Below are 23389 nucleotides of genomic sequence, written 5' to 3' on the forward strand. Positions count from 1 at the left end.
CACCTGTAGGCACTGAGTCCTCAACCACCTCCGCAGCTAGAGTGGATTCACCTGGTGCCTGCTCCTGAGGATCCGGCACAGGTGCAGGCGTTTCAGAATCAAGGCCCTGCCCCAGTTCAGCCGGCCCTGGAGGCGGGGACTCCTGTGCAGGCTGGGATTCCTCCGGTTCAGGCTCTGAATCGGATACCCAGGCCATCACACTAACTATGCTTAGAAAGCACATTCTCCAATTGAATGAGAGTGCGTGTTGCGGTGTGGGCCACCAGGTCAGCCCTGTGTTGCCAGGCAGGTTTATGGCCACTGCCTGGGGCATTTGATTGGATGACCGGGTTGCTGGGGCAAGTTGCATGTTGCAAGTTGGGGGGTGGGACCATTAGGCTTTAAATACGGGGATCTTTGGTTTCCCTTTCTCTTTTGCAGAGTGCATCGGATCACCCACCCGCCCGCCCTGTTTTCCGGTTGACCTTGCTTTGCCTGTCATGGGGTCGTCTGCCTTGGTGCAGGGGCCTAGTAGGAATTTTGCCATTTGGCTGATTGGCTGGTGCCATTTGGTTTTTGCCTACTACCTAGCAATTCGCCACAACTTGTAAGGTTGCAGTTAGGCATTGGTTATAAATTGCTGGTGGTGGAAGGGTCAGGATAGGCTGTGCCTGCCCCTCCAATTGCGCTGAAGGGAATTCCGTTAAAGGAATCCTGGGGCTTGCCATGATTTCGTCCAATCCCTGTCATGGGACCAGGGCCGGCAAGCCTTGGGGAGCTGGTTGGGTGAGCGCCATGGTCTGACACTCAACTGATTCCCAACTTTGACTTTCCCTTCTACTGGCTTCCGATCAGAGCTCGGAATGTCAGTTCTGTCCCTGGTGGGGGGACAGATAGTCATAACCAATGTCTACACAACCACTCACTGATTGTGTATTTTAATAAAGTTGTGGCCAAAATAGTGCCCAAAAACCAAAACTAAAATTTCGTGTGATGTGTGAAATTATTTGAGGGGTGGTCTGGGGACCTACACATGCAACTCCAGCTCAGTGGTCAAAAGTCAGGAGCCAGTGCACAGGGGTAAGTGCGCAAGGGCTTCTGTGCAAGTCTCAGTTTCCTTTCCCAGTTCAAGCCCTCATGTTAGGTATCATTCATCAAGAAACAAGAAAAGGGTACAGATAACTTTAAGGACATTTTCTAAGAGTTATGGGTGTGGTTTTCCAGGCTAATTAGGCACAGCTGGTGATGTGTATAAAGAGAGAAGAAGTTGCAGTTTGCAACTGCCTGCAGAAAGAAAACACCCACATGCTTTGTGTTTGTAGTGCCGTAATAAAATGCTTGTTTGAGTATTTTACACCAGTCTCGTGGTTCTGTCGTCTGCCACCAGGGAAAATTCGCCTCCAATATTTCACAACATGATTGAATAGTGGTAGTATAGTTGTTGTTGGCATCCATCTGTTTTGAGAGTGTGCCTCTGTGGAAGCGTGCCAAACTGCAGGGAAATCTCAGCGCCTGCTGTGGCTGAAGAGACCAGTAACTCATAACTCCTGCGTTGTTTTTGCTGTACTTTTTTTGAAGCACTGAAGTGACCTCTCCAACGTCCAAGCCAGGGCAGTGTGTGTGGAGGTCATCGGCTGCCCAGATGACAATACCTCCCTCTTGGCCTTGCTGATGTGCTCCAAAGGAAAGCAGAGCAATACGTTTGGCACCAGCTTGGCTGCATGAGTTATTGGATGGAGGCACAAGGTGCCATCCAACCGTCTTAGGGACTCCAGATTTGAGTAGGGTTTACTCCTTAGCTTTTTCTCTTCCTAAAGATGTCCCACAAGGCAGTGGGTAGTATAGTGTACTTAGTTAAACAGGTCAGAGACTGAGCAGCTACTGTATGGGTAAAGTGAGAGTTAGGTTGAGCATTCCCAGGGATTTATTGTGGGACCAGAGATATAAATTATTCTTGAACCTGTCTAGCTCAACTATATACCCAAATTTAATAGGCCTGGGGCACAGGATTGTAGGTGCTGTCAGTGAGGGAGTATCAATGAACCTCTATTATTCCACATGGCTCCCCCAATATTCAGGATTCTGGTAGCTACTACTGCTACAATTCCATCTTGCTGTCACCAGCTTATCTAGAATTAATAGTAAACCTCTGTTCACCCACCAGCAGCTCTGACAAAGTATGGTACAATATAGTTTCTGTACTTTTTGCCTCGTATCTCAGGTTCTATGGAAGCTAGAAATGTTTTTAAAACAAAACAAGGGGTGAGGAAATCTGGAGATTATGCTTTGTCTCTCCCCCTTGTGGATGCCCATGTACTCATCCTGGGAAAGGGAGAGCATTCACCTGTTAGCTGTAGTTCCCTTTTCCCAAGGATGGGGAAACTGTGGTCTTTCAGATGTTGCTGGACTACAACTTCCATTAGCCCCACCCATCATAATGGTCAGGGATTATGGGAATTGTGGTCCAACCAGATGCTGGAGGGCCACAAGTTCTTCATTTCTGCTTAATGCAGTTATAGATCACTTATAGATTGAAATATGTTGGCTTGTCTCTTTATACCCACAATTGGGAACAAATCACAATTAAAGACTTGTGCATGGCAATGTTAGAAATCTTGAAAAGCAACATCTGCTGCTAAGTCTTATGTTTTTGATATTACAATATTAGTCATGGCTGCATGTGGGATAGCAACACAGTCTGGATTTGCCATAGACACATTATTCAAAAGGCACAGTGAGTATAAAACATTAAACAATTATGTTTAATGTTCAGCACATTCGTCCCATGGTCTCTTGAGTAAGCACTAATGAAATTGGCAACACCATGAGAAGTATCAGAAAAGAACACTCTATACTGAGCAACTGCAGGGAGAAAAAGAAAATACACCAAAGACCAAAGATTGGCTCAGTGCCAAGACTAAACAGAATTTACATGTACAGCAAAACATAGGGCATTTTGCCCACAGCGTTTGTTCTCTGTCTCCATTTGTCCCAGAACATGGCACAATTTGTACATAAGGCTAAGCCAATCCTTAGCTGAGCATGAACACACAAGAATGTGGGGACAGTAAAAATCACAGCAACTTTGCTCCTGAACATCCTTTTGAAACATTACTCAGCACTAATCCATGGTTTAGTGTTATGTGCAAACCTAGGCCATAACAGAGTACAAGATGAAGGCTGCTCTGGATTGTATAGTCAGCAGATATGCCAGAACACCTATCTTAGAATGAGATGTGAGCTTTGCAATCTTGAAACACCTATCTTAAAATGGGATGTGAGATTTGCCAACCTTGAAATTCTTCACTTCCGCTTCTCTTAAATCAGGGGCAGAAGTTGAAATAGTAGTGAAGTCACACAAGGAAAAGAGAAGGGACAGGGTCCCACCACATCATGATGCTGGATACCTGATAAGCCATTTCTGTCAGCTGATCTTGGGAGACAGAATGAAAGAAGAGGCAAATTTTTCCCCCAAACTCTCGGATTGGCTCAGGAAATTCTCCCAAGTCTAAAATTCTGAATCAGTCCAAGGGAAGCTGTGGAGAGCTCCCCTATCTTTAATACTCTGTGTGTTTTCAAATATTCTGACCCACCATTCCTTAACTGATCAGATCAGATCAGGCTTATTTCTTCGGTTCTAGTCATGAGACCATTACATAACAAGGTTTAGCAATATAAAAGTAAGCCGAGGTAGCAGAATGGAAGTTAACTAGGACACAAATAAATTGCAGCATGAACAAATGTAGATGCTGGGTTTTCCAAGAAAATTGCATTCCTTAACTGATAGATTAAGGCCATACATTGCCCTGTTTGCTCCCTTTGAAAACTATTTTAAATGAGAATTTTTGTTTCCATGTTTTATTTCTAAAAAGTAAAGCTACTTTCATAATGGGGGCAGGGGAGAGAAAACATTGGGAAATAAGATCAATAGTAGTTGGACAACTTCAGCCGCTACGTGCACAGTGAGGATCTCAGATAAGCAGCTTAGCTGAATTAATTTTTTGGCTGCAGTGTGTCATATGAGGTATGTGGGATTTTTGTGGCCAGATGCCAAAATTACAGATGAATGGTGTTTCCTTCAAGACATGCCAATCAGGTAGGGAACCATGAATGGGAACTTTGCCTACAGCTGCTTCGTAACAGCACCATTGATGCTTTCAGCCCCCATTAGTAATCTTACCCTCTGAAGTTGATCCTTTTTCATCTAGTTTCATCTCATTTGCTGTCCCCATTCTCCTTATGTTGCCAAAGCTAAAGAATTATTTCCCTGAAGAAGGACTGAGGAATTATTTTGATTACATGACTGGTCTGTTAGCAATCTGCTAAAGCACAGACCTGGTACCAAACCTGGTATTGATTTTCTGAGGCACAACAACAGCAACAAAAAGTTCCCCATTGGGTGCAGAAAATTGGCTTTGGCATTGCAGATTTAGTTTCTTTTGAGTGACAGGGTGGACTTGATTTTCAGTTTGTTTCTCTCTGTGTGTGTAGATAGATAGGTACAGGGTCGGATTTAGGTTTGATGAGGCCCTAAGCTACTGAAGGTAATGGGTCCCTTTATATTTCCAGCTGTCCTTTGTCAACAACAAATTGTCTCTGCTTTTTGTGTTGAATATATGCTATATGGTAATTTATGGACCTAATAGGTATCTAAAGCCATTTGCACATGCAGAATGTAGACACCCTATATATAGAAATGAGCAAACCAGTGATATTTTAGGGAGCAGGCTAGCAGGCGGGGTCCATTACTTACATCATAGGAGCCTACAAAACACAAAACACTGTTGCTCTTTGTAGGTTTTATTTTATTTGTTTTTTATCTTATATTTTGCAAATGTACATCTAGTTTCTTTTTTCCTTTAATTTTTTTGGGGCCCCCAACAGAGTGGGGCCCCAAGCTATAGCTTGTTTAGCTTATATGCAAATCCACCACTGGATAGATAGATGATAGGTAGATAGGTAGATAGATAGATAGATAGATAGATAGATAGATGATAGATGATACATGCAAGCATACATTTACAATATGCAGATTGCAAAAGGAATGATAAAAAATGGCAACAAGCTTAGGTAAAGTCCCAAAGCCAATCAGTACAAATTACTCCACAGTGGAGCACACCTTTTCTGAGGAGACAAAGGAATTAAATTACTGTTTCCTATCCTCCATTCCATCCTCTAATTCAGAAAACAAAATGCCATAAGAATATAGGAAGCTGTCTCAATCCGTTGGTCCATCTGAGCAACCCTTTAATTATTGAGCAACCCTTTAATTGTTATTATTTTCTAATTTTTGCCTGGGCATAAGGTCATCAGGTGCAAAGAAATGGTAAAATTATTGTGTCTAACCACCATGGACAAGCTACGTGTTCCATTCTCTTATTAATTGAAGAGTTGTCTTATACTATTGCTTTATTGCCATTTTAATGTTCTCTTCTATCTCCCTCTGCGAATGCCAGTTGGCCATTGAAGAGTGGACTTAAAACACTATGAATGTTATTCATAAATAAATTCTGAACATGTGTATGGTGTGATCCCACTCTCTCATCTGGGCATGAACTGGAAATGATCCCACTCTTTCATCTATACACATTCATTGTAATTTGTGAAGCAGATTCGTTCTTGAAGATTTACTAGGAACTACCTGCATTAGGTTACCACAATATATGAGTGCTCATTTTGTCCCACAAGGACTTTACTCAAAAAAATTAATTCACATTGCTACATTGCTCATGCATACATAGTCAAGCACAACTGGCTACTGTTCTAAGACTTGCCTTTTCTATTCTTATTAGAATTCTGAACTTTAATAGGCAGTCAAAACATAGTTCAGTGACACTATTTGTTCAGATATTTAGTACCAACTTCCAAAAATCTAGCTGGGAAATGTATCCTGGTACATTTTAATTATATGAATAATGTTTGATCAACATGCTTCAGTAGTTCATTACAGCAGTTTCAGATCCTTCATAACATTACAGAATCAATGGTGTTAAGTTGTGGGCGAACATAGCAGACGACACAGTGATTCTTCCAAAGCAGCTCTTTATTTGTAAGCTGGAACAGAACTGACTGAGGAGCTCAGCCAGCCTGCTTATATAGAGCTCCAGAACAATGTAACTGTTGCCATTTTCTAAAACTATCCAATCACTGAATGTCACTTTCGATCCTTCATTTGCATAACTATCTACAGTATCCCCCTGCTGGCCCAGGGTGAGAACTTCAGTACATAACAAATGGCATTGCAGATTTTGGAGAGCATTATGTGAAACTTTTCCTGGTATTTTCTAGGACCCGGGAGCGATCCGCGAGGGAGCCTGTTGGAGAGATTTAAAAGACTTTGACAGCTGTCAAATTAGCTGTCAAAGCTGAGAGGGAAAAAAAAAGAGAGAGAACTTTGTTTCTATTGCCTCGGCTGGTCATATTTGTTACATTTAGGTAACAAATTGTCGAAAATCAAGGAAAATAAAGGACTTTTGGATTTACAACTGGAAGGAATACTAAGTAACCAGTACTCCCCTAGAGGGGGCTCTGGGACATTACAGAATGGCTGTAAGTGGAAAAATACAGATGGCACTTGAGAAGATATTTCGTAGCCTGGGAAAACTTCATGAACAAAGCATTGTTTTGGCTAAAAATGTCATAATATTGAATGAAAAAGCAAACAAACCTGTGGAAATTGGAAGGGACCTGACTCAAGTCTCTGTACCAGAACAAAAAGACTGTGCCCTTGAACTAAAAACTCTTGCAGCTGAACAAGAAAAGGAATGTGAGAAATTTGAAGAAGCTACATATGACAACTTAGAGGGAAAGGAAGGAGGAGCTATAATGCAGCAGAGGATTAAAGAAAGAAGCAAAAAACAAGATTTGGATTACAATCATAAATATGGAGACCTGGCAGACCAGAGGCCTGTAAAGATGGACTTAAAGGGAAAGACAAATTTGACTAAAATGGAAGCAGGAGTTTCTGGGACATTTGGACTTAAAAGAAGTAAAAAACAAGATTTGGATTACAATTTTAAATATGGTGGCCTGGCAGGAAGAAGTATGGACCTTATGGGGACAGAGCTTCTCCGAGATCTGGCGTTTAACATAAAGGACTATCAAAAAAACCGGCAGAGAGGAAAGGAGAGGGACTTAAGGGCCTCGGATGTGAGATCACCAGGCTGATACCAGATGGACTGATGGACATTGGTTGGAGATTGAAACCGGGAAAAGCAGGGAGTGGGGTTTTGGGTATCCAAAGGCGGTATACATATATTCTTTTTTTTCCTTTCTTGTAAATAATCTGTTTTGCTATTTTAGATTGAAATGGGGAAATCGTGAAATGGAATTGGGGTCAACTTTAGAAAAAGGTATTAAGAATAAGACTTGATATATCAAGATTGAGATTTATGTTAAAATTGGTTAAGCAAAAAGGATTTAAATATAATAAGGTAAAATTTGGGGACAGGAACTTGTTGAACTAAAAATTGAATTGGAATACAAGAAGAGGAGATGTGGGGAAGTCAAGGAAAAATGTTATTGAAAGGAATATGTTTGTTCTTGGTTTTTTTTTCTTTTTTTGTGTGTGTGTGTTTTTTTTTTAAACTTTTTGAAAATTTCAATAAATATTTTATAAAAAAAAAGAAACTTTTCCTGGTATTTTCTTAAGAAATTTCCAACAGATCTTAGACACCCTCTGCCTTCATTCTCCCCACCAAAAGCATATGGATATATGAAGCTGCATTAGATTAAGAACAGCCACTGGTCTACTTCGCAAAGGATTGGTTCTTCCTCACTAGATGACCAACAACTGAACCTGGCCACATCTGCATGCAAAGCTTGTTCTCTACCCCACTCTGCCGACCTCTTACTTCGAATTGTTGTAGCACTATTATGACAAGAAGCTCTGGTTAAAACCCCAAGGAATGGGATATGTGAAACCACCCCCCTTGAGAAAATTTGCTAGTCTTGTTGAACCTCATCAGTTCATTTGTGCACACACTGTTTGATACAGAGACATTCGAAATGATCACTGCATTCTCTACAGCCTCATAAGCAGCTATGAACTTCCGTCAATGACCTAGAATTCTGACAGGCAGAGAAAGCATCACAAATCCTGCCGGCTCCATTTCAGGGCCTTCTAAGATCAATAAAATAACAAAAAGCCATTTACTACATATCCACTATATCTAAAAAGCACTATAAATAACAAATCAATGAGGTTTCTTCCCATCATTTTTTATTCCTTCTATGGCAATTTTGTGTTATATCTATAAAAAGTGATATAGAGTATATGAGAATTCACATTTTATATGAAAATTGGCTTCATAGATAAGACCAAGGGTCGATCTAGTACAGGCACAGGGGCCCCTTTAATGCCTGAGGGCCACATTACCTTCTGGGTAATCTTCCAGAGGCCATCTATCCATACCCTTGTACAGCCAGCAATTTCTCTCTCTCTCTTTCTCTCTCTCTCCCCCCCTCCCCCCGGCTTCATCCAGGCAAGGCAGAATTGAAGGATATATCCCAGCCAGGAAGATAAACAACTAACAGTGGTGGTGAGGGGGGTAGGAAGAGGGTATGTGGCTGGGGATGACATGTTATGTATGGAAATCCCTGAAGGTCATATTTGGAGAGATACAATTGCCTCCTGGGCCAGAAGTTCCCCACCCTGAGGTTTAGCACAACCCTCTGTTCAGGGTGTCCAGCCAAATGCATCTAAGAGGGCACGTAGTTGTTGCCCTGTTGTTTCCTCCCCAGTGTCCTGAGGTATTTTGCCTTTGCACAGTAGGTTCCTCCCTACTGTGTAGCTATTGGTAGACCTATATTCCATAAATTTTGAGTCTTATAGCCATCTAAGCTAGCAACCTTCACTGTGGCACTGAACCCTAGCAAGGTGATGAAGTGACCCTTCAATTAGAACTACCCCTGCAAATTGCTCCTAATTAGAACTGCCAATGACATTTCACCTGAAGAGGAATTCAAAGTGACATTGATGGTGGGATTTCAAGGGAGTTTTAAACGATGGGTGAAATTCTAAGGGGGAGTCTCTCACATCCCTGCTGCAGAACAATTACAGCAAACAAACAGATGGTGTCACTGGAATACCACAGTGTCCTTTGATGAGGTATATAAGTAAATGCGGTTTCGGAAAACAATGTCACATTAAAGCTGTGCTTTATGCCTTATCTCTTGCTTGAAGGAACAAGACCCAAAAACCTACAGCAGGACTGCTCTTTAACTCATTTCCTCTGCTTCTTGACAATGTTGAACAGTTGTTTACAAGTTAAATGGAAATCTATTCAGTACTTGCTACCTGTTTAATTACAATGAAAGAGACTCGCTAAGAACAAAGGAATATCATGCTATCCAAATAGAATGGCAATCACAGAGATTCCTGCTGTGCGTTATAAGCTGCTATTTTGCTCTCCTCCTGAGCAGTAATATCTCTCTTGAACACACATGTCCTGACTAAGCTGCATTGCATATCACTAGACTACTAGAAGTGGAAAAGATGGATCAAAGTGAAATTAATTTCACTCTATTCCAGAACTAATCTAATTTGAAAGAGGCCTGTAAAGAACAGTGGATTATGTCTGACTAAATTCTCTTTCTAGGGATAGGGTGGACAAGCTGCCATGTCTCATAGATGGATATGTGCAGTAATCACCTGTTAGCTTAAAAGAATAAAATGATTTAAGCATGAGAGGCACTTGGCTTTCCAAAGAGCTCCTTTGTTTGTTTGTTTATTACATATATTATCCTGACTCTCTTCCAGTTTGGAATTCAAGCAGCATGTTGGACAGTTTCCCACCCCAGCAATGGCCAGATCTTGACCTTTGCTTCAAGAAGAGCATATATCCCAAGAGTCAATGGTTCTTCAGCAAACTAAATTAGGCCAATTAATGTCAATGGTCTGAGTATAGCTTAAAGGTAAAGGTAAATGGACCCCTGACCGTTAGGTCCAGTCGTGGATGACTCTGGGGTTGCGGCGCTCACCTTGCTTTACTGGCTGAGGGAGCCGGCGTACAGCTTCCAGGTCATGTGGCCAGCATGACTAAGCCGCTTCTGGCGAACCAGAGCAGTGCACAGAACACTGTTTATCTTCCCGCTGGAGTGGTACCTATTTATCTATTTACACTTTGACGTGCTTTTGAACTGCTAGGTTGGCAGGAGCAGAGACCGAGCAACGGGAGCTCACCCCGTTGCAGGGATTCGAACCGCTGACCTTATGATTGGCAAGCCCTAGGCTCTGTAGTTTAGACCACAGCGCCACCTGCGTCCCTAAGTATAACTTAGTTGACTACTATCCCCTGTTTCATCAAAGTGTGCGTATAGGCTTTCAAACTCTTCCCAGATTGTGAGCTTGTTAGCTGCATGGGGTGCAGTTATCCACATGACTGAGACAGAAAATATTGTCTTAAATTTGCCCTTACTGTCATTTGCCCCCATTTGCCCAAACAATGCCCTTGCTTGTCTTCTGTTGAATCCAAGAGACACAGCACTGCACTGAAATTGCTAGTTGCTACATTACTTTTTTTTTTTTTTTTACTGGAGGGTATCTGATGCAGTTCTATCATGTGTATTGATTGCATTATCTTACCTTCATAATATACTTTAAATCCATGGGCACTCACTGCAAAGTCACTGGTCAATCGTAGTGAAAATACAGATTTTGTACTGGTAATAGGTGGAGGGAGGTGAAATCCCGTTAACCTAGGGGGAAAAAACATTTATTAATTTTGCCACAAATAAATAAATAAACCAGATTATTTCATACTTTCTTATCTTGAGCTGTGTATAAAATATTACATTATACGGCTTAGATTTTAAAGAAGGATGTCCTGTTTCCTTTGGGAAAGTCAGGTGAGACCTACTAACCAAGATAAATACAATTAAGCAGGAAGAAAATGTAGTTCTTTGTAAATGTTTTAAGGAAAGCCTATAAATCCATATTGGTCGTACAAATACCTATTGTCTTGTTAGCTGTCCACATGGATGGCTTTTGCATGGAGGGTAAGTGGTACCTAGGTGATACCAAAATATGAAAAATACTCTCTTATTTTAAAAGTTTGAAAGCCACGGGATATGTGAAGCAACCATATGTCTGTTTGTAAAGCACTGGGAGTTTTGAAACAGTCAGGGTGCCTCATTCCCAGCCCAAACTACAGAAGCAGCTAGGAGAAAATAGATGTATGTGTGGGGGAGAGAGAGATAAACACTCCCAAACTCTAACCTGTTCATCTTTTTCTCAGTTATGTTTAATGGTGATTCTGCAGTTATCTCTGTTGGGCTTGAAGAGTCTGTTCAACTGTGTTTGTTTTTTTCTGGATGATAATGATGATGACAATTTGTGTTTTAATGATTGTTATCATTTAGCCTGTTAGCTATCTTGGATGTTTTAAATGTAGAACAATGGGGCATGAATATTTTAATAATGAATGCATGGCTAAATAAATTGTCTGCTAAGCCGCCTCTGGATCACCAAGCCTACTTTTTCTGGGTTCCTGAATAAAGAGAGGCTCATACAGTTGGAAATAATAATAATAATAATAATAATAATAATAATAATAATTATTATTATTATTATTATTATTATTATTATTATTATTCTTTATTTATACCCCGCCCTCCCCGGCCAGAGCCAGGCTCAGGGCAGCTAACCAGTAAAATCACAATAAAAACATAATATGGGGGGGGGTAACAATTTAAAAAACGGGTTAAAATACAATTTAAAATGCAGCCTCATTTTAATAGTAGCCCATAGTTCAAAACCATAAGGGGAGGGAAACATAAGGGTCGGTCGGAGTCCAAACCAAAGGCCAGGTGGAACAGCTCTGTCTTGCAGGCCCTGTGGAAAGATGTCAAGTCCCACAGGGCCCTAGTCTCTTGTGACAGAGTGTTCCACCAAGTCGGGGCCAGTCCTGAAAAGGCCCTGGCCCTAGTTGAGACATACTGGGGTACTTCAGAATTAACAATAAAAGGGGTAAAGCCTCTCCTTCACTTTGCCACCTCTCCCACCAGGAGGCATGTGTTATAATACCCAAATGACATAATTTAAATACGGAGATGAGCATATGTCAGAAGTCATGGGCTACAACCCTCATCACCCCTGACCACTGGCCGTGACGGCAAGAGCTGATAATAGAATCATAGAATTGTAGAGTCGGAAGAGACCCTGAGAATCAACTAGTCCAACCCCCTGCAATGCAGGAATCTCAGCTAAAGCATCCATGACATATGACCATCCAACCTCTGCTTAAAAACCTCCAAGGAAGGAGAACCCACCACCGCCCCAGGGAGATTGTTGCACTGTCAAACACCTCTTACTGTCAGAAAGTTTTCCCTGATGTTTAGTTGGAATCTCCTTTCTAAACAACATATTGGGAGCAACATCTGCATTGCCACAGTTTCCCCATTACTGCCCCAAATATAAGTTATGCATGCTAAACTGGAAATATTCCATTCTTTCCATATATATCTATATATCTATATACATATATATGTTTTGACTTTCATTGTTAACATCACAGAAGTTACTTGGAAGTATTAAAAGCAACTACAATAATACACAATTCTGGCACTTTAATCTTGAATATACCTAGAAGATTTATGTATAATCCTCTACCCCTCTCCAATACCTTGCTGCCCTGCCTAATAAAATCTGAAGGGGAAGAAAGGGAAGAGAGAGCACAAAGAAAGCTATTTTGCACTCTCACAGTTATATGAGCAAGTGACTTGTACCATAAAATTGTTCCAAATGATTTATTTAACGAGTTAAATACAATAAAAGTCAGGCATTTCCATCTGCTTCGTGCTTTAACCAATACCCCTGTGCTATTTTAATTTTAGCCTTGACTGAAGAAATGGCTCATATGGAGAGAGGGTTATTCTCTGAACTGGCTGCTGTTGCATCCTGCATGTAATGTAATGCCAGAAAGAAACAAAGCAGCAAAACAACATTAACATGACAAGATTCATTGTATCCTAAAGCTAGAAATGTGAAAAAGCAACACCCTATCTTGAACATTTCTCCTTCAGGCCCAGAATATCATTGGAATTTTTTTTTTATTCAAAGCCCTTCTACAATTTGTCTAGGAGACAGTTCATATATTATATAAAAGCATGGTGGGGATTGTGGATGATTTGTGGTTGTCTTCATTACTAACCTCTTCAGACAGCCACAATGAGATGTGAGTTCCCAAAACGCAATCTATAGTTCACAAATCACACATGTGGACTAATCTGGATTATCATCTCTTGGTTTAGTAAGTCAAACTATGAATGAGCCTTATGGGGGTGTATGCAAACCATTTGTGGTGACGTCAAACAAACTAAGACCTCTTCAGTTATCTATAGTGTCCTAAGATAAGCTTGTCTGCATGGAGCAAGTAGATGACTCTTGCAAGTGCTACACCACACAGTGCAGAAGTAGCATGGGAAGAAGCTCAAGTTGCTAATGCTTCTTTTCTGGCTTTTTTGGCCAAATTTACAACAGCCATGATGCTACTCCTCTTCCAATGTTAATACTTGTGCAGCACGGACAATGGCCGGTGTTGATTCCAAATGTAGTCCTAAACTTCTGGATGGCACCACATTGGGGAAAGCTGATGGTAGATTTCTGGACAGCACATCAGACTGGAGCAGGGATGGGGAACCTCTGGTCATTGTACCATATATAATGGCAAGTGTAAGGCAGGTAGATACATAGCAGCCAATGAATCCGCAACTGAGAGCCCTCCAACTGTGCATTAGCATGGGAGAGTTGAAGCCCGCCAAAATATACTATATCGTCAACATATAAGCACTTAGGGATGTTGCTAAGTGAAAAGCGAGGCTCAAATTCATCAGTGTTATTATCGATGCTCATATGCAGTGATTCTTCCATGCTTTTAAAATTTCCATTTATTTTTTTTAATGCACTGGTGTGGAGAAAAGTCTCCCGCATTATTGCTGCATAGTTTAAAATGGACTTTTCTCCATAAGAATGAAGTCTCGTAATCATTGGTTCATCTACATATTAAGTAAATGAGTCAAGTGACACAATTCTGGATTGTACTTTCAGGGTACAGGTATGTGTAGTGGGGTTTTTCAAATACATCCTTTTGTGTTAAAAACAGGCACACCTGCAGAAAGGGACTTGGTGTTTCCCTCTCCTTGATTTGCTAGTTTGTTCTGTGCCGGGAGATATTACATGGGGGGTGGGGGCATTTGGAAACATGACCTCCCTGTCTGTTGTTTGAAGTGGTACACTCTAGAATTCTCAATCCACCACCTTGTTCTGCATAAGAGCAAAACCAATCTCAACCAAGAAATTCAATTTCATTCAGATTTGAAGGCTATAATACTGGGAGTTGTCAACTGCCATACTTAGAGGAAAATATGTGCCCACAGAGTCTCTCTACCCACTGCCGTTTTGACAGCTCCACAGACATTCTCTCTGCCTATCACCACCTGATGGGCAATTGGAACATTCACTAAGAGTCAGCATGAAAAACTGAATTGGCATGGTGAAAAAAGAGAACTTTCAGCAAGCATAAGCCTTCAGTGATTGTGTGTGTCTTCCATCATATTCCATGATTTCTCCTTTGACAAAAATCTAATCTCTGTCCTGGAAGACTTCCAGTTTTGCCCCTGTTGAGATTTAAAAAGCCAAGCACCAAGAGATAACATAACTGGCACTCCACATGGCCCTCTGATACCATATTGCAAGCCCCTTGCAAACTGCTTTTAAAAAAGAGAGAGAAAAGAAATCCTGATCCATAACAAAAAATATATGTTGGCCTACTTTTTCATTATATATTTCTGTTCCATTTTAAATAAACAACAGTGTGACAGGGTGCCCGTAATGTTTCTGTCTCACTTGCACAGAGCTACTCGTGAAAGTCTGGTGGCACTGGTAGCAAAAGATGCCAGAAGTAATTGCCATGGCAACAAAGGAACCATGTGACACATGCAGCATATCATGGGAGAACTATCTTACATAATGGTTAGCAGATGCTTTGGGAGCCTGCCATAAGCCTTCCTCCTTTGCAGTTGGATTCTTCTGTTCCTCTGCCCTTTCATAAAGATGGTAAACAATAATGTGATCATAAGAACTCAGGGGCTTGCCTCATTAGATCACACAAGAGTTCCATCTAGTCCAGCCTTATGCTCCCAACAGTGACTACTGAGATGCCGCTGCAAGATCACAAACAGGGCATGAAGGCCATCGACTGTTGTTCTTCACCATCTGATGCTCAGACGTTTCATTTACAAAGCATGGCTAACGGCCAATGATAAACATAGCCTTCATAAATTTGTCTCTTCTTTTTTATTTTATTTTAAAAATAATGGATATTATCACATCATGAGATTCTAAAAAATTACAGAATGAAATCATTCCAGATCATTTGTGTTTTGTTTCGGGGCTGCAAAATGGTTGCTCCTTGTTTAAGAGGCTGTTCTGGCCAGGAGAGTACAAACAACAACAACAACAAATTCTTCTTCTTCTTCTTCTTCTTCTTCTTCTTCTTCTTCTTCTTCTTCTTCAAATTTGTATACCATGCTTCATCCAATGATCACAGGGCGGTTCACAACATAAAAAAATACAACATGAGAACACAAAATACATAACAAAACAGCTGTTGAGTGGTTGGATGTGGTTTGGGGAAAATGGCCTGCAGGCCAGATGTTCCCCACCCCCAGGCAAAGCAGTAAGAATTGCAACTGAGCAAAGATTTGAGGCTAAGTATCCTTGGTCAAAGTCTGGCACCAGCCAATATACCTTGCTGGCTCTCAAATATTCCTTGATTGCAGACTCACATTTGTTTTGCTCCTCCTGGAGTACAGCTGGGATTTACTGATGAATGAATGCTTCCTATATGTTTATAATCACTTTCAAATGTTCTCATCATTCACAAAGTAACATTTAGTAAGCAGCACTTCTAAAAATACTGTTGCACAATCTCCAGAAAAACCTTAGCAGCAATTGGTTTTCCTGGGCATAGCCAATTATAAATGACTAGGCATGAGTCAGGTATTTTTATGTATCCACAATCATTGAAATCAAATAATGAGCTGGCTGAAATTGCTCTTCTACATTTATGCGATCAACTTTTGTCCAGAAAACATATTTTTCATCATGAGGAACTTTCAGCTCTTAATTAAAGCACTGACCCATTTCCTCTAAGGAAGATTGTTGTGCATTGCATGTTTAAGGTCTTGTTTTTGTTTTTACAAAAAAATTCAGCAGAATTTGGTGAAATGCTGTGGTTCTGAGAAATTTTGTCATCAAAACACTTCTGGCTTTCTCTCAAAAAGCATCACCTGACAAGAAATCCCCCAAGTCAGTTTGAACATCACCGACAGTCTAATTTCTGTGGCAACTCTACTTGCAATATTCCATCCACTTACTGCCAGAAATTTCAGCAAAGTGATTAAACTTAGACATTGCAGAATTTCATCCTTAGGCTATGATTATAATATGCTTTTCAACCATAGAAACTGTATCTACGTCAGTAGACTTAGGTGCTAAATGCATCCTTCCATAACGTAGGAACTTTAAGACAATATCCACTGAGACACCTTGAGTTCAATAGGACCCTCCAGTATAGATTATTTTTAAGCTCTAAGAGATGATTCACTGAAAATCAATTGCATGCAACATTATATGGTCACTTTAACGAAATTAGAGCAGACCAAAGAAGTTGCTAGGACTAGTGGGGAAGGGAGGGAATTGTTTTTCTTGGACTGGTATAATTTTATGTAAAATATGCTATGTTCCCTCCATTCCCTTATCTCCCCCCCCCCTTCTGCTTAATTGGCAGGTCACCTTGGCCTGTAGGCCTCACATTTTCATCAATATTTATTTTCAAAGCTGCACTGAAGTTATGAGGATAAACATTTAATTGCATGTCAAATGAGCATTCTGCTTCCAAACTGGACTCTAAACTCATTAGCCCTTAAGGAAAGATGCACTTTAAATTGCAAGATCAAATTAGAGCAATAGCTTCAAAACTCCTAAGCCAAAATGACGGGAAACAGTCCTGATTTGTCACAGCAAAAGTGCTCCCAGAGAAATTGTTGACATTAGAGTGGAATGATGTACATAAGCTGACAGCCCCTAATGCAGCTGGTAATTGTGGACTCTGAAGTAAAGTACTGTATTTGTAAAATAGAGGCTTGATTACATAGGGTGAAGCCAGATCATTTTAAAGCAGCTTGCTAAACATATAACACTATTCATCTGCTGTAAGAAAAGGAACTTGAACTACTAGTAAAGCATCACATGTTGAATGTCAAATCACAATTTATTATTTTGGTTCTTTGAAACTGAGCACAGTGGGGTAGAGATGGGTTTTGCATTGCAAAATATAGCCCTCTGTAGGCATTCAAAATTCAGGTATATTGAACGTGTGAAGGTGGGGAAGGGTAAAGCATTATTAAACCCACCGCCCGTACTCTCAGCACCCATGCAATGATCCAACCTTCTGCACAGAACACAAGTGCATACAAGCTGTGTGCAAGCTGTACGAACAGAGACCGGACTGCCCATAGACAGCAAATGCATCTACAAGTTGTTGTTTTTATAAGGTTCTTTGCTGTTTTTGCAGGTTCTTTCTGCACAGCTCCAGAGAAGCACTTTGCTGAACTCTTCCTTGCTGTCTAGCACCCTTCAATAGTCTCAATATCAATTTTCTTCTGAATGGGCAATCTCCAATAGCCTGTTGCCAGTTCGCCACCTGTCTCAGCTTCAACCTTCTCTCCTCAGACCCTTAACAGCAGTGGCTCAAGTGGTGTATTGTGTTCCAGCCAGAATACCCTTCAACCAGTTAGATTTGTGGCATATAATTCTTTCACCTCATCAGACCACTTTTCCTTTGTAATGAGTGATCAAGAATTGATGATGATGATGCTGTTCCTCATAAGATCTCAGGGCAGTTCACAGATTTCTACCTAGCTTGCCTATCAGAAGTGAAATTTTTACAATCCTTTAACACAGTATAAAAGGAACCCAGCTTCTGAATCCAGTTTTTTGCAACTAAGTAACTGACACCTGACAGCTACCAACAGATGCTTAGTATTTCAAACATAGCATTTCACATAACACCATATGCACAGTAAACTCTTAGATGCTCTATAGAAAACAAAACCTTCCACCGTGAACACGTTTTTAAATATGTGAGAGATTAAGATGATATTATTATTATTATTATTATTATTATTATTATTATTATTATTAATTGAATTTATATACCGCCCTATACCCAGAGGTCTCAGGGTGGTTCACATAAAAAGATCACAGTATACAAAATAAAAATAAAAGCAATAACTCAATAATACCCCAATAACTCAATAACACCCCACAAAAAGAGCCATATTTTATAATGTATAAATCTCCCTTGCCCGTGCACTGCAATCATGCTAACAATCAGGCCTCTATGCACCTTTATATGAAAATAAAGAGAATTGCATTGTTTGGCCTTTAGACTGTTTGGGGGGACACAATACGGAAAAGGACACAATAGAGTAGGGCACAAACTGGGGAAAACGTATGTGTTATTGAATCTACTGGGGTTTAGACTGACCACCAAAATTATCTTCGTTTGGGTACACAATGGCCTTTGTCTATGGATGAGGAATTCAATAAGGTCAGCATCTTGATTTCAGTAACTGAGGCACCATCACATTTGACTGTGAGCAAGAAAATGAAGCTGGAATAGACTGCACAGATGAAATGGGTGGGGTTTTGCAAATGCGAATAGAGTTTCTTTTCTGTAAAATTTGGTGGAAGTATATTCATTTTTTTTCATAATATTTTATTAAGTTTTTCCATAATATCTCCAATCATACAATTTTAAACATCACATATTTTAGCTTATTAGACCTCCCTCAACTCCTCTGACAATCATCCATGCTTACATTCCTATCTACACATTCCTTAATTATAGTATCGCCTTTTAATACATTTTTCCATCCTCTTTTACATTTTTGCGATATTCCTTATTTTTTCACAAAGCTTCTTTGAAACACACTAGCGTTGTATTTTCCTCACATGCAGTTTTCAAATAATCTCTAAATTTTCCCCAGTCCTCTAAAAACTTATGGTCTCTCTGAAGTCTGATTTTTCCAGTTAATTTATCAAGTTCTGCAAAGTTTGTTAGTTTTGCTCTCCATTCTTCCAGAGTTGGGAGTTTTTCCTGCTTCCACCTTTGGGCCATCAATGTTCTCGCAGCTGTTATTGCGTATTGGAAGAGTTTACAGTCCCTCCTATTTATATCGTTTTTAGTTATTCCCAATAGGAAGGTCTCTGGTTTCTTTACAAAGCTATATTTCAGCATTTTCTTTAACTCATTGTAGACCATTTCCCAGAATCCCTTCACTTTTTTGCACTCCCACCACATATGTATAAATGTACCCCCCCTCTCCCCACATTTCCAACATTTGTTACAAATTTTGTACATTTTTGCTAATTTAGCTGGGGTCATATACCATCTGTATACCATCTTCATAGTGTTCTCTTTCAGCGTAATACATGCTGTAAACTTCAAGTTTTCATTCCATATTTTTTGCCAATCTTCCAAATCTATACTATACCCTAAATCTCTGGCCCAATGAATCATTACTGCTTTAACTTCCTCATCCATCGTGTGCCATTCCAATAAAATTTTATACATTTTTGAAATTATCTTATAATCATTATTAACGATTTCTGTTTGGAATTTCGAATCTTTTTCTTTATACCCTCTTTCTTTCACATCCTTTTTAAACATATCACTTATCTGATAGTAGTGCAGCCAATCAAATACATGTTCTTTTACTTGCTCATATGGTTTCAATCTCCATTTCCCATCTTCTTTTACCACCAAGTCTCCGTAAGTAATCCAATTACTTCTCATATTAATTTTCTTGACTCCCATAACCTCTAATGGGGATAACCAGTGTGGGACCCCCATTTCTAATATATTCTTATATCTGTCCCACACTTCCATTAACGATTTCCGGAAGATGTGGTTTTCAAACGATTTATAACCCATTTTCTTCCCTTGCCATAAATGCGCATGCCACCCAAATCTAACATCAAAGCCCTCTAAATCCAGTAGTTTGGTATTTTTGAGTTTTATCCATTCTTTTATCCAGCAAAGACATGATGCCTCATAGTATAGTTTTAAATCTGGCAGGGCAAAGCCTCCTCTTTCTTTTGCATCTGTTAATAATTTATATTTGATTCTCGGCTTTTTGCCCTGCCAGATATATCTTGAAATCATTCTTTGCCATTCCTCAAATATCCTTACTCCTTTTAATATTGGGATCATTTGAAATAAGAATAGCATCTTAACCTTCCCCATCCCTCCAGGTCTTTCTTGATGGAAGTATATTCAACTAGGTGCATGGCTGAAGTAGGCGACATCAGCCTGTTGTTCCAGAGACAGTCTCTGGTGCTAATTTCCAGCCTAATTGTGATATTGAGCATGCCTTTAAATTTTCCCCATATGTGTATGTGTATAGTTGCTATTATGTGGGCACAATGGTCTTGGGATCGTATTGAAAACAACATTTTCCTCTACTTACAAAAGCTCTTCTATTAATAGAAACAAGATAAGAAGAGTGGTCACAACACAGGCAATTTCTCAACTTACTGCATTTCAAGCTTTCATCTACCACACAAATAACTTTAATTTGCTTCTCTAGTGTTCTTAAAAGAGACATATGCTAAGTCTGAACTGCTGAAAGCAAAATAGATAAATACTTGGAAAGAAAATGTTTGCAGTTAAAGAGTTTTGCATAGGTTTTTCAGCTGTGGCAGTACTGTTGAGTTTCAAGCACTTAAGAAAACTGGACTTTGCTTTGGTGGTTCAAAGTAGGTTTTTTCGTGTTGTTTTTGTTTAGAATGAGTAACCAGTGAGGCATGAGCTCTGTTAAGTATAATTGTTTATTTGATGCTAAAATGGGGAATGCCTAAAGGTGTATTACGGAAGGCTTTAACATGGGGAATTTCCACTGAAGTATACGAAGTAGTCTCTGAACTCCTTGATGGGTTGATAATTAACAATTGTTGTTTTCTGCTAGCTAACATGTGAGTGTTTAATCTTAGATCAGGTGACAAAGGTATTTGGTTGCAAATTTCCATTCTGAAATGTTCTCAAGCTCTGTGGAAGCATGGATGTGTAAATGGCTCTCCAGGAAAACAACTCCAGGCAAAATGGAAGATGTAAGGAGTGAGACCTTTGCTTGGAATTATCTTTTATTTCTAAGATGCTGAGCAAATGCTGGACAGCACAAGAACTTATGTATGAACTTATTTGGATGTATCTTTGATGTTTTTTGTTTGCTTAAAAGAAAGTTCTACAAGTAAAGTTTTGAATAATATCTAATGGGCCTTGACAATGTTTTATTTTCAAAAGGAGTTAGTTTTTATGCACCCAGTCGCTTCAAGCTGTGCCATATTAACATCTGCAATAAGCACTCCCCTCTACCAACCAAACAATTCGGGGGCGGGGGGACACAACTCTCAAATAATTTTTCAGTCATTCAAGTGAAACTTTGGAAAGCCCAAATGAGTGAAGTGTATCGTCTTTCTTCCCTGCCTTATCTTACTCCCATGCAGGAGAACTTCCAAGAGGATATTCTTGCCAGGAATCATGAAGTTTGTAGTTTGAAAACTGCAGCCCTGACAAGAAGGGCTCTGTAGCAGTAGTAATAGTAGTAGAATCCAATTTCAAGTTAGGCCTCACTCCAATCTGATGTAGCCAAACTTTTTGATAGCATGTACAGTCAGTATATCACTAAGTATATCGCTAAGATAGCGCAATCTTAGATGGGCTGACTCTGGCCCTAACTGTGAAAACAGCGGCGGCCAATCCATCAAGCTGCAACAGAGGGAAAAAGGGGAATCAGGGCTAGTCCATTGGTTCTGCTTAAACATTAGTTATGGTTCATTTCCCTTATCTGTTATTTACCAGTAGCTATTCCATCAGGTTTGTGAATTGATTCCCTATCAGTTAGTCATTATTAGAACTTCGTAAGAACTGGCTGAGTTTGCTTCTGCCTGTCCAGCTTCTCCTCCCTCCCTCTCCCCCTTTCCTTTTCTACCATGTCCTTTAAATTATAAACCTGAATGCAGGGACACTAAGTGTTTTCAGCTGAATATCAGGTTTAAAAGGCTTTAAATAAATGAACGCATGTCTAGATGTAGAGCTGGAAAAGGTTCAGAAAAGGTCAACCAAAATTATTGATGGGATGGAGCAACTTAACTAAGAAGAAAGGTTAAAACATTTGGGGCTTTTTAGTTTAGATAAAATGTGAGTTAACAGGAGACATCATAGAAGTATATAAAATTATGCAAAGCCTAGAGAAAGTAGAGAAAAGCTTTCAACCTCTGTCATAACACTAGAATGTGTGGTCAACAAATGAAGCTGAATGTCGGAAGATTCAGGACAGACAGAAGAAAATACTGTATTTTTCCGTGTATATGACTATATTTTTTCCCAAATTTGTAAAGTTTAGAATTGGAGGTTGTCTTACACACGCAATGTTGCAATTATTTCTTTCTTAATTTTGGGCTCAAATTTATTTTATTTTATTTTTTATGATAAGTTTTATTAAGTTACCACTTAACAGTCCAATCATATCACATTAGTTATTCCAAATTATACCAAAACATATTACATAATCCAAATATTTTGCCAAATTTTAATTTTTTTGTTGGGGGTTCTCATGTTTCAAGCTCAGTAAGGGTCCAATCATCTCATATTTCTGCTCCTTTTGATATTCACAAATCCCATCTTCCAGTCTTCTTGTTGTTATCATTTTTCTTCTTAATAGCCTCTGAGTTGTTTCGGCAGGCGAGTTAAACCAAACATTGTTATATTTCTGTGTGAACTTTGTAAGGCTCTCCTTAAATCACCACACGCTGATCCAACAGTCCTGTTCGAGCGGCAGGCGCCATTTTAGTCTTTGGGCTCAGAAATTAGGGGTCATCTTATACATGGGGTCGTCTTATATGCTGGAAAATATGGTACTTCTTCATAGCGTGCATAGCTGAACTATGGAATCCGCTGCCACAAGAAGTAGTGATGTTCAGCTTGGGTGGCTTCAGAAGAGGACTTAAACAATTTCATGGAGAATAATACTACCAATGTGTATGTTCTATCTCCACTGTGAGAGGCACTATATCTCTGAATGCTAGTTGTTGGGAATCACAAGTAGGGAGAGTGTTGTTGCGCACAGGTCCTGCTTCAAGGCTTCCCATAGGTTGGCCACTGTAAGAAAAGGATGCTGTTGGCATAATCCAGCAGGCTCTGATTATTTTCTTAGTCCAATGTGTGTATAGAATTGCAGACCAGATATAACTTTTTTTTGCAAATGTATAGTGACGTTATAGGTTTCCAAAGTTTAAATACAGATTAGATTAAACCAGAGCTTTTATTTAATCATTTTCTATTGA

The 23389-nt window shown here is 39.8% G+C and overlaps 1 protein-coding gene across 5 annotated transcripts in view; it reads right to left on the minus strand.

Annotated features, from left to right (window-relative positions):
* The window catches only part of CSMD3 (CUB and Sushi multiple domains 3), a 584373-nt gene that overhangs the window by 428095 nt on the left and 132889 nt on the right, over positions 1–23389 (minus strand). For all 5 annotated transcript variants that reach the window (XM_083621789.1, XM_083621788.1, XM_083621791.1 and 2 more), the window contains exon 3: positions 10565–10677. In XM_083621789.1, coding sequence (XP_083477915.1) covers positions 10565–10677 — 113 coding nt within the window. The remainder of the gene's footprint in view (positions 1–10564; positions 10678–23389) is intronic.

This window comes from Podarcis filfolensis (assembly GCF_964270895.1).
Source record: "Podarcis filfolensis genome assembly, chromosome: 7".
In the NCBI taxonomy this organism is placed as follows: Eukaryota; Metazoa; Chordata; class Lepidosauria; order Squamata; family Lacertidae; genus Podarcis; species Podarcis filfolensis.